Raw genomic sequence first — 14,272 nt, forward strand, 5'->3', positions numbered from 1 at the left:
TACTGGTCTGCCGCGGGACTTCTCCCGGGCTATTCACGATAGGATGTTCGGTCAAAGTCATGATCATGAATCTATCTAGGCTGGACTATCGCATCTTTGGGAAATCGGAAGGACTCCAGAGCAGGCGAGACGAATCCTAGGCGATGGAGCAGAGGACATTCTGGATCTGCTGGCCCCCCTCAAGAACAGTAACGAGCCTGCTTGGGCCGCACTTCGAGATGTTTTGCGAAGCTTGGATCGTAGATCTTGCATCATAACAAACAGTCAACACATCGGTCTGATACCGGCATGCAACATCAGAGAAGATGATGATATTTGGCGAGTACTTGGATCTTCTCATCTGGTCATCGTTCGAAGGCAAGCTAGCGGGAGATACTGGCATATCTGCACAGTATACATCCCTGCTCTCGTCGAACACGAACACATGGCTCACTTCTCAAGCGAGATCCAGCCTGGAGATAAAATCGGCGAGTGGACGGTTGAAGATATTGAGTTGGAATAATCACCATGCGCTCACGCTGACAAAAGACTGCGCCTTACTTTAAGATCATTCGCAATCATATTCCATTCGAACTATATACAACAAAATCCACCATATTCTTCGGCCAGACTTCAACCAATACCCCAATTGCCCACCCAAGCCCCTCGAATCATCTACGCCGGAGGCCCAACAGGCGTAGGCATAGGCATAGGCGCTACAAACGATCAGCAACAGACCCAACACTCTCCAAAATCTCCAAAAACACAATCTACTCACAAAAGCCCGGCACACTCCTCGTAGGCCTCGGCATTGGCCCTCTACTAGGCCGACCAGGGAACCCTCCAGTCGGCATGGGAGGAACACCACCTGGGAAGCTGGGGAAGCCACCAGTAGGGAACGGAGGCGCACCGCCTGAGAAGCTGGGGAAGCCAGGGAAGCCGCCGGTTGGGAAGGGAGGAGCGCCAGTAGGGAACGCGGGGAATCCTCCGGGAGGTGTTGGCATGGGACCCGTGGGGCGGGGGCCAGTGGGGAAGGGCGGGATGCCGACGGGCATTGAGGGAGTGGCTTGGCGTTCCACGATGGGGGCGGCGAGGGCGCTGGGGGATGTTAGTTGGGGTTTTGAGGAAGTGGCTTGGTAAGGGAGGAGATGTACCCAGCGGCCATGAGGAGGACGGTGGTGAACTTCATAGTGTGCGGATGTATAGTTCAGTGAATGAGTAAAGTGGAAGCTGTTCGTTGATGTCGATTTAAACTTCTGACACGAGGTTCTCTTATACTCCTGCTCACCCCCAGTCTGCACATTTCCCAGAGCACACGCGTACCTGGCTACCATGCGTCAGCGTAGATTACTTTCCTTCCCTGTTCCTCCGCCCTCAAGCCCCCATTGATGAATCCTAATATCCTGTATAACGACGCAGCAACGCCATATTTGCCCGGCTATCAAAGCCCAGAGTTCGGAGAATTCTTTCACTCGCGGAGGTTTGGGGCCGATCGAGTATGTTGAGAGGATATGACGTTGCGTACACGTTGCGCAGAGAGCGTCGCGGCCAGGGTGTTTATGGAGTGTAGCACAGTGGCTAATTTATCGGTTGCTTGTGGCCGGGTCCGTTGTCTAATTAAGCTTTGGATTCAGGGTAGGGACGGGTTGTACAACCGTCGTGAGGGTATGTTTTGAAACAGCTCATCTATACGATCCAATGGTAGTGGTGATCTTGAGCGTGTGGCCTGAGGCCTCTGATGCCTCGTTGGATCGGACTTGCAAGAGGCCTGCAGGTAGAGCTGTATGGAAGCAATGGTACTCAAATGCCGATAGATACTGCATGCAACCAGACGGGGATGGGATTCAGATTGTTTACTTTGGGTACTAAGATCCAGGACGCGTCTCTCCTAGATAAAGCGGCCGGGCTGTTTAGCCGATCTCGGGAGAATTTATTTGACTTCGATCAACAAGCAACGTGGTGTCGTTTTTAGGAGGCTTGAACGATGGCGTACAGTGCGGCTCGGGTCTCCGCCACGACGGTCAGTCGTGAGCTTATGCAGAACTTAGTAGGAGCAGTTTTTGTGGGTCTCGAGGCGTAAACTCAGAGGATGTCGGCAAGTCGGCGTATTCAGAGACACCTGGTATGTAAATTGACGACAACTTCATTCTTTGGGCAGCAAAGTAAAATCTGGCGAGACTTGAAAGGACTAATCAAGATCGAACATAAGGTAAATTGATATGAGGGGCAGCGCTGAGCTCCCCGCATTCTCGCATCTCATCGGAGTTGGACTCCGGTAGGCAGGTCCGACCGTTTGTCGCAAAAAACTTGATCGGTAAATGAAGAAGAAGTGTATGGATGTTGTCGAGAGTAGATGAAATGCGGTCGCAATGAGCCAGTGAACCAGACAGATGAAGCCGTCAAGGTACTGCGATGGCCAGCGATGGTGGTTGGTTGGCATGGGAAAAGCCGTGAGCTTTGCCGGGCCGCACCTGCATAATTCTCCTGTTGTGCCGCTAATCCTTGACAAGCAACATAGCCCTGATTGCAGGTGTTTGATGCAAATGCTTCTGACGACAGTCGACGGGCGATATATGAAGAAGGCGCGGCTGCTGTAGTGGGTCGCATAGGATAGAGGGTTGTGTAACGTCTCGCGACAACGGCAACAAGACTTTTGTATTGAGCGTTAGCAGTAGGTTTGTGAGAAATCCATGTCATCGCACCTTTTGACCCAAATGTGAAGAGTATCTCCATCAGCTCTTGATGGAGCTTTGCTGAATTAAAATGATTATTGTTCCACTCATGCAACCATTCTTCCGGACTGTGTGTACGCCGCTCAGTCGTCGTCTTCGATAACTAGTCCAATCTCTTCCGCATTCTTGACCTCTCCGCCTTCGTTGTTGGCATCTGCGTCCTCGTCGGTGCCAGTCTTTGGCACATTCGCATTCGGCGCTAACTTCTTCTTCGTCTTGCCGTCCTCTGCCACCGGTGTCCCATCCCTCTCGCTGCCTGTTCCGCCCTTTCCACCCTTCTTGGCTTTCTCTTTGCGCTGTCGCGCCTTCTCACGCTTCAACCGGTTCTTCTCCGTCTTCTCATTGTCTTTCTTTTCCAGCTCCTCTTTCCGCTTGGCGAACTCCTTTTCGTCTTCCTCCTTCTTGACCTCCTCGTCCATCATCCTCAGCCTCTCATACTCGCGCCTCCGACTCGCCTTGTAGACGTGGAACTCGCCACTTCCCGCACCTGCACTGGAACCTTGTACATTGGCGACAATTTCCGGGGGTAGAGAGGACTTGGCTAGTGCGCTGGAGCCTGGGATGTAGATATCGCGATCAGGCTTCGCGAAGAGAGCCTCGACTTCTGAGGCTTGCACGGAGCGCGGAGTAAGCGCGCGCTTCTTCGTTGGGCGCTGCGAGCGCGGGTCGGCGGAGGTGGGTATTGATTCGGGGATGGGTTCAGACATTGTGGTGAGTCCACAGAGGTAGATGCGAAGCGCTGGCCAGTAGATAAGCTGGCAGGGGGGCTATAATTTATTTATGACGTCGTGTGTGGTTGCCCGGAGTGATGCGACTCCAAAACGATAACGTGGGCAGTAGCAGCGTGTACGTGTGCTGTCGCGCAATGCAGAAAAAGTGGTGAAGAATGACGGCCAAGAAACAGTCGCGAGGGATGACGCGCTAGCATTTGCGGCGAACACCTCGGGGGCGCTACGGGCGGCGGAACGAGCCACTCGCGCCAGCGAAGTCGCCGCTATCGTTGGGCTTGCAGCTGCACATGAAACGCCCTTGATCGCACTTTCCCTGCGCAGCTGTACATATTCCCTTCCTGCCTCCAAGACACCTTGCTGTACAGCACAATATCAACGACACGCACATCATCTTTCAAACCCACACCATACACACATCCCACTCTCTTCACCATGGGGAAACCCCGCGTAGGTCCACTTTATTAATACCACCAAGGCCAATGGCTAACTCCCTCGCAGATGATCATATTGATCCGCCATGCCCAGTCAGAGGGAAACAAGAATCGCGACATCCACCAGTTCATTCCCGACCATAGAGTGAAACTGACCCAGCATGGCTGGACTCAGGTACGCCTACTTTCTCGTCAGAGTTGAGACGGGACTAACTCATATGATTGTAGGCAGAAGAGGCAGGACGACAGCTACGGTCTCTGCTCAAGCCAGACGACACCCTCCAGTTCTTCACTTCACCCTACCGCCGTACGCGCGAGACGACCGAAGGCATCCTCCGAACTCTGACCTCCGACGACCCAACACCATCGCCCTTTCCCCGCAACAAGATAACCGTCTTCGAAGAACCCCGGATACGCGAACAGGACTTTGGAAACTTCCAGCCATGTTCAGCCGAAATGGAGCGCATGTGGCAGGAGAGGGCCGACTATGGGCACTTCTTCTACCGTATACCTGATGGTGAGAGTGCGGCTGACGCGTACGATCGAGTCAGTGGCTTCAATGAGAGCTTGTGGAGATCGTTCCAGGACGACAACTTTCCCAGTGTTTGCGTCTTGGTCACACACGGGCTGATGTCGCGTGTCTTCCTTATGAAATGGTGAGGCGCACAACAATTGGTTCAATAGTCCAAAACTAACATGCTCTAGGTACCATTGGTCGGTCGAGTACTTCGAGGATCTCCGTAACGTCAACCACTGCGAATTCATAATTATGAAGCGAAGCGAGAACAACGGCCGATACATCCTCCAGAACGAGTTACGAACATGGTCGGAACTCAAGCGACGTGCTGCTAAGGAGAAGGAAGAGACAAAGAGCGCCACCTCATCGACGCCGAGCAGGGCCACACCTTTGACTGGACTGGGCCAAGGAGGCATCACCGCATCTCCCACTATACCCACGCGCCGATGGGGAGGATGCGTCAACGGATGTGACCATGACAAGATCAACTACCCCCGTCGACCGATGCGCAAGAACACTATGGAGTACATGGGACAATCGCAACAGCTGCCCCCGCCGGCAGTCTCACATATGGAGCCTGTAGAAAGCGAACAGGAGGACCACCCAGTTGCAGCGCAGCAGACCGAACACGCTCCCATTATCAACGAGCCGTCGCCGGCAAAGCTTTCGCGGAAGCAGAGTACTAAGGGTGCCACCATTCCGGAAATGCCTCCAACGCCAGCATCTCCAAACGATGCGTCCAACGACGCTACAAGCAGTGATGAAGGGGAAGCAACATCGTCCATGTCACGCTCAGGTAGCCATGCGCAACCGAGAACCGCAGCTGTCCTCCGCCACCTACAACCTCACAAAACACCAGGCGAGGGTTTCTCTGATGACTCCGACTACTTCCCGGGCATGCAACAGATACAACATCGCAAGTTCCTCCGAGCAAGCTCTACGCAGCGCAGACAGTCCAAAGAACGTAAACTGCAGCGCAAACAGACAGAGCAGAGCTGGAAAGAGGAATCTGGCATGGGTAACGGCGTCAGGACCGATAGACTGGGCGACGGCGATGCCACCAGCGATGACGCTGCCTTCGCGAAAGAGAAGGAAGGAGAACCAATCCTCACGGAAGCGTTGAAAGGCAACATGATTGTCGAGAACAGTGAGGAGGATAGAGAAGCCGGGGAGGAAGAGAAGAAGATTGGCGAGACGGAGATTGACAAGATGCAAGACGCGGAGAGAAAGGGTTTTGGTGAGGTATATTGAGCATCTTGAACGAATGATACGTCGAGGACGAACTGGACGACGATACGGCTGTATTAACGCAGATACTAAAAGTCTCAAACGATTTACGGTACAAGATCGAATCGAGCCGGTCTCGTAGATCTTTCACACTAATCGAATGTCTCCGGTGTGGTTGGGTCGCTTTCCTTGATTCTGGTATGCTTTACTTGGTTCCATCCAAACCATGAGTGCAATGTGCTAGAGGCCCCAATGTTGCTGCCGTGGGAATCTTCCGAATTACAAACCTTAGCTTCCACATCAATCTCTCACTCGCGCAAACGCAAATTTACTTTCCTCACTTGTTGTGGACCCACTTTCCGCGTCAGGTGGTTTGCCAAGACCACTCTTGCTATTCTCACGCACTTCGGTTCTCCGATCTCTTCGGTCTACTTCGCAGTCGATTGGAGGAGCCCATTGCCTTGGAAATTATTACACGACAAGCCACTTATACCATGCAAAAAACCGAGAGTGACTCTGGCGCAGCTAATGCGCCCACGCCCGCTCCGCCTTGTCAAGGTCGAGCTATCGGCTTTCTGGACTTATCTGGGGGTGAGTTAAGATTTCGGAGCTAGATTTCACAGTTACTAATCAGATCTAAAGAGCTCCGGAACTACATATACAAGTATGCAGCTGAGCAGAGCATTCTGGTGAAGCTCTCGCACAACCCTAGCCTCACTAAGAACAACATCGACTACATCGCTCAAGATCGTACGCTCCTAGGTCTCACACAAACCTGTAAACAGATCCGCGATGAATTCTTGCCTATCTACCTCACAACGACCACTATCGCCATTCCATATTACCAGGTCGATCAGTACATCTCCACGTTTGTCGATCCACAACATGGCACCTACGACGATTCGGTCGGTAGTATTATTTTGCTGAGGCCAAGGGTTTTAGCAACACGTCATTCCGTCGATATACTCCCATTGGTCAAAATCATCGCTCGGGCGCCACGCTTGATTGTACGCTTTCTCAACGAGGACGCCAATGACTTCCGCCAGAACAGCTTGTTCAACTCGCTCCTCAACACCCATCGCAACCCCCGCTGGAACGTCTACGTAGCAAGCTCGCTTTCTCAGATCACCATTAGCAGTTGTACGGATGAAGGTCTAACGACCGCAATTATGGTCAAGAAAGAGTGGGCGGAAAGCTGGATGGGTCTCAACTTCTATAAGAAAACTGAGTATCTCAACGCAGCAATGACATGAAGTAAACGTGTTGGTCTCAACAGGAATAGTGGCAAGTATAGTTCGTTGCTCTATCACTTTGGCCATATAGTTCCGGAGGATTCTGCGACGTCAGCGGAGCTCGACAGTGAATGAGGGCATGTCGTATGTGTTTACATCCAAGGGGGGATAGATCTGTATAAGACCAAGATCTGCTTCCACGGGAACAGGGCCTTTCATCGAGAGGTTCGTGTAGCTTTCCAATGCTGAAAGGTGAATTGGACGGCACGCGCAGGCCTTGTTCTTAGTGTAACTAAAGTAGGTGTAGTGAAAGCAATGCCCACTACCACTATCTCGACTGATGCATGTAGAGAGCTGATCAATTATCGCTAACCTTCAGCTCAACTCGGATGTCTTACTGATTACAAACCACCCTGAAAACTTCTACCCATCGAGGCAAGCAAACTGCTTACCATATAACATGTATCATCCACCAAAATCCGATACTCTCGCTTCAATCCAGGAACTCAACGCCGGTCTCCGAAATCTCACGGTAGAAAGCCCCAGGCTCAGTTTTCTTTCTCTGTCCGGTGGTAAGTACACATTAACCGTCATCATCAAGCGCATCACTAACAAGCATAGAACTGCGGAACAAAATATATTCATACCTTGCTAATGAACGTATAAACCACGACCCTCCCGTCAGCTCAGCGACCACATCATTCTCCTCGCGTGCAAACTACCTGCACACGCCCGCACATCAGATTGTGCTGTATTACGAGAACAAAGACGACATTCTATACGAACCTCCAGGATGGAACACCATACAACGCTACGACATTGGTCTCACACAAACCTGCCATCAAATACGCGAAGAATACGAAGCTACTTATCGACAAAACCACTCAATGTCCATCTCGCTCGACGCCCTTGTATCTAGCACCGCCTCCCTTGATCCCGACCAGCCTCTCGTCCTTCCCCTAGGCAGCGTACGCATCACGATCCGAGAGTCCTTGTGGTTAACACCTAACATCGACATTCTCCCTTTCCTGAAGGCATACAAAAACTCCCCGTCCTTGAAGCTGCACTTCGAACTCCCCGAACACGCGCGGACTGCTTTTGGCGATGTGTTCAGCGTGAGGGAGAATAATAAGTGGTGGGTCGGTGTTGAGGAGCATGTCGCGCTTCTACATGTATGGCCTGAGGTCTATGGCGAGAGAGCTAAAGTCGGGATTACGGTTACCAAGGAGTTTGAGATGAAGCGGAGGAGGAGAAGGATGGGAGTTAAGAAAGGTGTGTCGCTGGCTGCGTGGCTGCGTGGCTGCGTGAGATGGGGTTGGAGGCTTTGAGTAGGTGGCCAGGACTCAGGATATATGTAGTTTGATCTCCTGCTTCATCGAGATGGGTATGCACCCTTCAGGTGATTGATGTATCCAGGAGAGGCTACATGAGTGGCTGACAACGGTCGGACTGGGGGGCCTAGTAGGATGGCATGGATTGAGGATTTACTTGGCGGAGCCGTGGTTAGATGAGTTGTTTGGAGAGTAGAAATGAGGAGGATGTCGAGCTGCGCTTTCGACGACTGGCTTGCAGACCGACCATGCAATCAATCAGGGCATATGCGCACTTCGGCGCAGCGGTACGGTGTGTCGGTGTCCGTTGAGTTCTTGGCATATTTGCTCGTCTTCGAGAAGCATTGTATCGCGTCCACTGCAGGCATTCTGGTCGGCGAGGTAGCTGCGGCATGCAGATCTGACACGGAGAATAATTTGAGATAAGCGGGCCGCGTATGCAACAAATATGCAGCGGTGTGAAGCTGTTCAAAAAATGTATACAATCGTTCGCGAGAAGAAGTGACAAAAGATCGAAGTCATTCGCCTCTGTGATGGACCATCGATGAAGTTCGCGCCTCTAGCCGCCACCCGGCATTCGCATCCGTCCGTCGCACGGAGTCCTTCTAGAAACCATCTAGACACCCACACCAGCTTGACCTAGCGGACCACGTTAGTAATTGATTCCATCATGAAGGAACGCCGTGGTAATTCCGACGGTGCGAGGTTTCGGTCGCCGACTACCCTCCAAGACCCCGAGCACGATGACACTCGCACTCGCTGCCCTCAGCGCAGAAATCATACGATATCCCACATCGTGAAACGCCTCGTCGACTCTACATCATCATGATCGCGGGTACGCAAGCCTCGCCATGCAGTCGCGCAAGCCATGAACCGGGTAAAGTTCCCATGTGCTATCCCTGGGGCGCATTCTCGTCGCCGACGACCCACGCGCCTACCACGCGCGAGCCACGCTTAGTACCCACGCTAGTCAATTTAGGGGTGCATGCGTATCTGCTGCCGGGGCGCCACCAGTCCGCCTCCACGATATATCTATCGTCGGGATGATTGCATTCTCGGCTAAGTCCACGTTTGCAGCGTGAGGTCGGCGACTAGGGAAAATGTCTACACGGCGATTGGCACATGGGCCCGTTAGCGAGGGAAGATCTCGTCTAGTGACCTAGTCCTTCATAATGAGGTGGTCGTCTACAAACGGCTTGTTAGTCCTTCGTTGGCAGGGGTTTTCTTTGATTTTGCTGCTTTCGTTCTGCTGATGCACCTTACGGGACGAGTCCTTCGCTAGAGTGTGATTCTTTAAGGGACGGGACCCGACGAAACGAGAATACCGGTATCAAGAGGATGTTTACACCCGTCGAGACTTCCATCGGCGCCTTTCTGCTACATCAAGCGACTAGCAACCTCCTCTATCAGAATGGCGATATCCTGGGACTCAGCGGCTATCTGCGTCGACTCTTCTCTGCGCCTACGAAGGAACTGCTCGCGTTCTTCACGGGCATGGCTGCCAGCTATGTTCCGTTGAAGGCATTAGCACCACAGTTGATCACGGAGTATCCTGCTGTACAGACCAGTCCACAGAGTGCTCTGTTTACGCTAGCGATCGGTGCTCTGATAGGATGGGGAACAAAGGTAAGAGACCTTTGGTACAAGAATCCTCCACCACTAACGAGAACGACCAGGTGTCGAATGGATGTACATCCGGACACATGCTGTGTGGACTCCCCAGACTGAGCGGACGCTCAGCAATCGCAGTGGCTACCTTCTTTCCCGCGGCCATCATAACACATCACATCGTCAACTCAAGCCTATCGAGTCCGATGTGCCCCGGTAGTGCACCGTGTTACACGCCTGTGTATCCATCAACCGAGACAACCGCATCTCTTCTCATACTTGCCGTATTCAGCATGCTCGCCGCCCGAACCATACCCAAACTCGTAGCTCAAGTCACGGTCGCGCCCACAACCAAGGATGTCAAACACCAGCCCGCAGATACACACACTGCTGCACGCCTTACCACGCAGTCCTTCTCGGGCCTACTTTTCGCCCTCGGTCTCCACATCTCACAAATGTCACACCCAGATAAGGTGGCCGCTTTCTTCTCTTTCCCAGATCTGCAACACTGGGATCCGTCACTGGCTCTCGTCATACTCTTCGGCGTCCTACCCAACTTGATCGAGAACCAGATGAAGAGCTTCGCCAACCCTCCATCCTTCGCCGACAAGTTCTCGCTACCTACGAAGACGTTGCAAGATGTGGATAGAAGATTCATCGTCGGAGCTGCAGCTTTTGGTGTTGGCTGGGGGTTGACGGGAATATGTCCTGGTCCGGCGGTGCTTCGAGCTTTCTTTCAGCCGGTTTGGGGAGCGTTGTGGGTTGGTGGCTTCTGGTTGGGAGGTAAATTGAACATTTGATCTGGTTCCAAGGTTGTTTCTTCACTTCGAATGGGAGGCTCTTTGCGTTACACGATACCCTATTTATTCCTGCGCATCATCAGCCATGAGGGCTGGACGGCAACTGTGGAAGATGTTAATCGTCAGATATGATATGTCAGCCTTTTTATAGGTCGCTGTTGTTCCTAAAATTGCGAGGCGATTATCGACAGCCCTTCTCGTCACCCCCAGGGAAGGTAGGCGCGTGTGCATGTGGATCTGTATGACGAACTGCTCAGTTGGCGAAAGAGGAAAGAACAACCCGCGAACCGAGATCACTGGGAGACGTTACACGACAAGGGCGCACTTTCCAGTGTTGCAAGCTCTGGGAATTGCCCGGATCTCTGTCGCCTTTTTTCATTTCACTCCATGCGCAGTGAAGGTGAAGGCGAAGGCGGGAGCTACGCACAAAAAAGCTCAATCCCGCTTGAGTAGTACGCCTCTGTTTGCAGCACCACCCGGGTGTTTCTCTCTCTTACCTTACACTGATCAGCAACAAACTTGAAAAGTATGCGGATCCGCCAGTTCGTCAGGCTTGCTGGCTTGTTCGCTGCCGTTGCAGGCGAGATCTGTCAAGAGTAGGCATTTCCCAAGTAACCCGCTTTCCGTCTCGGCAGGTTTGATAGTCCTTGTACCAGCGTCTTGCTTTGATTAAAAGTCTTGCAGCTGACTTTAGCATTTAGCTGCTCAAACGATGTTCGTCTATCAACTAATGTCACGATCCTCGAGGCGCCATATAAGAATGTCGCGGCCGCTGGCCCTCCTCCACCTCCGCCCTCTCGGCCTCCTCCGCCACTTCCGCCGCCCCCTCCGCCACCACGAACGGAACCTGCGACTGATGAAGTCTGGGATAGGTGCAGGAGAAAGGGATGCACGCTCTCGTGGGCGTTGAGCCATGACGACAGCGAAGTCGGACCCCAGTACAACCCAGGACGTACCACGGCAGCATCACCGTACCAGAATCGTAATCAACTCGGAAGATGGTTCTGGCAATATTTTCAATTCGATCCAAGCGACGATGCGGATTCTTATTTCAACTTCTATTTGACATGGGGTATCGGTGAAGCACTCGCAAGTCTCGGACTCAACCCCAACGCAGACAGATTCGAAGGTGGCGAGAACCACGTCGTCTCTTATCAGCACAACTTGCCTGGATTTGTTGAGGATATCGATGAGCAAAGGTACTATGTTGACAGCAAGCAGTACCGGGCCACAGGTGCTGATTTTACCTTTTCACTCAACATCAACGAAGGCGTCATCATAGCAATGAGCCGTACAAGCCCCAAGGAAATAGGCAAGGGAATGGACCCACCAATTACCGGTGATGGACTGCCACGCCTTAATCAATTCTCAGACGTGGCGTGGCTGGAGTGGCAACATTTGATGAACCAGAACAACGGCGATGTCAGAAACATGCGTTACTTCGTGTCTGTGTTGGTTGTCAACCGAGAGACTCAGTCAGTGGCGTTGAGAGCATTGCGCACTCGAGGTAAAAATCTAGAAGATTTTCCAGGGCAGACGTTCGAACGGGGGACAGACGAAATGAACGCAATCATGGGTAAGTCTTGCGCGTTCCAGTAGTGATGCAGGAGGCTCTTCGATTTTCCGACAGCTAGGAAGCGTTGACTAACATGTGACTAGGCACGCCGAACATGCAAGGCTTCGCATATATGCTGGTTCAGCACAAAGCGCAGCTGGGCAACATGTACATCAAGAAGATCCAAGTCTTCAAGTGCGTGACGATGCGTGAGCCTCCTTGTATCATCGCGCATGTATCCAAGCCAGACGTCTGGGTTGACCCCGGGGGCGGTGAAGTCGTCAGACGCGACGGAGGCCATAACGTAGCGCGTATGCACAAGATCTTCGCGAAGCTTTGAAGTGTCAGTATTTGCGTGGCGTTGTGGTGGAAGATATAGGGCAGCTAGATCTATGGGTAGCAGTAATGTACGACTGTCATCGCTGTGGTTAGAAGTTCGATACAGATTGGCTGGTAATATGTGTAGCTTTCTTGTTCATGAGCATGCATTTTCGCATCAATGGCTGGGAGCGGGTGGGAGTGGAAGTGGAAGCGCTGTGGACCCTGAGTGAAGTTCAGCCCTACCAAAAAAGTCTTGAGCCCCGCCACATGATTACACCCGACCCCGCGACGCGCTCATCCACGACATCGACGCGCAAAATGGAAGACGACAGAGCTGCGACCAACCTGGGGCCCGATGCCGAGCAGGGCATGCCAGAAGAGGCTGTGCCCGTGCAGAAACAACCGAAGAGGCGTTTTGTGGGCAGAAAGACGGCGGAAAAGGCGGGCGAGCAGCAAGCGGATCCCAATGCCAACATTGAGGATTCCAGCGCGATACAAGGTGTGAGGAGCCCATACACGGACTTTTGATAGCGCAGACAGCTAATGCCCCTTCAAGTTGCCCAGCCTCGACGTACTGCTCGTGTCTTGAACGCCATCCCCGACGACATCCTCCACGACCAGGAAATCAACGACGCGATCGCCCTCCTGCCTCCAAACTACAGCTTCGAGATCCACAAATGTATACATCGCATACGGACATCCGGCGCCAAGTCGATAGCCCTGCAGTTTCCAGAGGGTCTGCTGCTGTTCGCGACGACTATATCCGATATTCTGACGCGATTCTGCCCCGGCACTTCGACGCTGATAATGGGTGATGTCACGTACGGCGCGTGTTGCATAGACGACTATACTGCTAGAGCGCTGGGATGCGATCTGCTCATACACTACGCGCACAGCTGTCTGATACCGGTAGCAGTAACGAAGATCGCGACACTGTACATCTTCGTCTCCATCAGTATCGATACCCAACATCTGATCAACACCATCACCGAGAATTTCCCCGTGGGAAAGACCATCGCGTTAGTTGGTACCATTCAATTCAACGCTACAATACACGGCATCGTGCCGATACTACGGAAGGAAGGATACAACCCGTTTGTGCCACAGATCGCGCCTCTATCCAAGGGGGAGATTCTAGGATGCACGTCACCGTCGATGGCTATAAAGCCAGGCCAGCTCAACGCGCGAGGCAAAGAGGAGGAAGTACCGGATATGATACTATATCTTGGCGACGGACGCTTCCACCTCGAGAGCGCTATGATCGCTAATCCTCACATCCCCGCTTACCGCTACGACCCTTACTCTCGGAGGCTGACACACGAAACTTATGAACACGATTCACTATACGATTTACGACGCACTGCTATTCTCACAGCTCGTAAAGCTCGCACATGGGGCGTTATCCTCGGTTCGCTAGGACGGCAAGGAAACCCACATACACTGACGCTCATCGAGAACGAACTGGCGCGCCAGGGCATCAAATGTGTAAATCTGCTCATGTCCGAGATCTTCCCTGGAAAGCTGGCAATGATGTCCGATGTAGAGGCTTGGGTACAGATCGCGTGTCCTAGATTGAGCATTGACTGGGGCTACGCATTTCCCAGGCCATTGCTAAGTCCGTACGAGGCGCTCGTCACACTTGGAGTAAGAGACGCGCCGTGGTTGGAGGAAGACGACACAGTGAGGAGAGTTGAGGCCAAGGACAGAAAGAACCTCTATCCTATGGACTTTTACGCAAAAGAGGGTTTGGGACGAACTACGGTAGATCATGTGAAAGCTGCCGAAGTAGCAGTCAGGGCTTGAGGAAC

At 52.6% G+C, this 14,272-nt stretch overlaps 6 protein-coding genes across 6 annotated transcripts; 4 read left to right on the forward strand and 2 right to left on the reverse strand.

The window, feature by feature from the left end:
* Positions 1-749: 749 nt before the first annotated feature.
* On the reverse strand, positions 750-1,168 carry J4E90_007284 (uncharacterized protein; the record flags this gene model as incomplete). Its single annotated transcript, XM_051436824.1, has 2 exons — positions 750-1,077; positions 1,134-1,168. The coding sequence occupies 2 exons, from the start codon at positions 1,166-1,168 to the stop codon at positions 750-752; spliced, it is 363 nt and encodes a 120-aa protein (XP_051289570.1).
* Positions 1,169-2,794: 1,626 nt separating this feature from the next.
* On the reverse strand, positions 2,795-3,418 carry J4E90_007285 (uncharacterized protein; the record flags this gene model as incomplete). The annotated part of the gene is made up of 1 exon (XM_051436825.1): positions 2,795-3,418. One exon carries the CDS (start codon positions 3,416-3,418, stop codon positions 2,795-2,797), a length of 624 nt encoding a protein of 207 aa, XP_051289571.1.
* A 456-nt stretch (positions 3,419-3,874) lies between these two features.
* Positions 3,875-6,870, forward strand: J4E90_007286 (uncharacterized protein; the record flags this gene model as incomplete). The annotated part of the gene is made up of 5 exons (XM_051436826.1): positions 3,875-3,889; positions 3,941-4,048; positions 4,102-4,529; positions 4,579-5,632; positions 6,241-6,870. 5 exons carry the CDS (start codon positions 3,875-3,877, stop codon positions 6,868-6,870), a joined length of 2,235 nt encoding a protein of 744 aa, XP_051289572.1.
* Positions 6,871-6,988: 118 nt separating this feature from the next.
* On the forward strand, positions 6,989-8,177 carry J4E90_007287 (uncharacterized protein; the record flags this gene model as incomplete). Its single annotated transcript, XM_051436827.1, has 2 exons — positions 6,989-6,993; positions 7,535-8,177. 2 exons carry the CDS (start codon positions 6,989-6,991, stop codon positions 8,175-8,177), a joined length of 648 nt encoding a protein of 215 aa, XP_051289573.1.
* A 1,341-nt stretch (positions 8,178-9,518) lies between these two features.
* Positions 9,519-12,483, forward strand: J4E90_007288 (uncharacterized protein; the record flags this gene model as incomplete). Its single annotated transcript, XM_051436828.1, has 4 exons — positions 9,519-9,806; positions 9,857-10,429; positions 11,567-12,164; positions 12,248-12,483. The coding sequence occupies 4 exons, from the start codon at positions 9,519-9,521 to the stop codon at positions 12,481-12,483; spliced, it is 1,695 nt and encodes a 564-aa protein (XP_051289574.1).
* A 299-nt stretch (positions 12,484-12,782) lies between these two features.
* On the forward strand, positions 12,783-14,267 carry DPH1 (Diphthamide biosynthesis protein 1; the record flags this gene model as incomplete). The annotated part of the gene is made up of 2 exons (XM_051436829.1): positions 12,783-12,963; positions 13,021-14,267. The coding sequence occupies 2 exons, from the start codon at positions 12,783-12,785 to the stop codon at positions 14,265-14,267; spliced, it is 1,428 nt and encodes a 475-aa protein (XP_051289575.1).
* Positions 14,268-14,272: the final 5 nt, after the last annotated feature.

Source organism: Alternaria incomplexa (assembly GCF_024043165.1).
Source record: "Alternaria incomplexa strain BMP 0042 chromosome Unknown scaffold_10, whole genome shotgun sequence".
Classification (NCBI taxonomy): Eukaryota; Fungi; Ascomycota; class Dothideomycetes; order Pleosporales; family Pleosporaceae; genus Alternaria; species Alternaria incomplexa.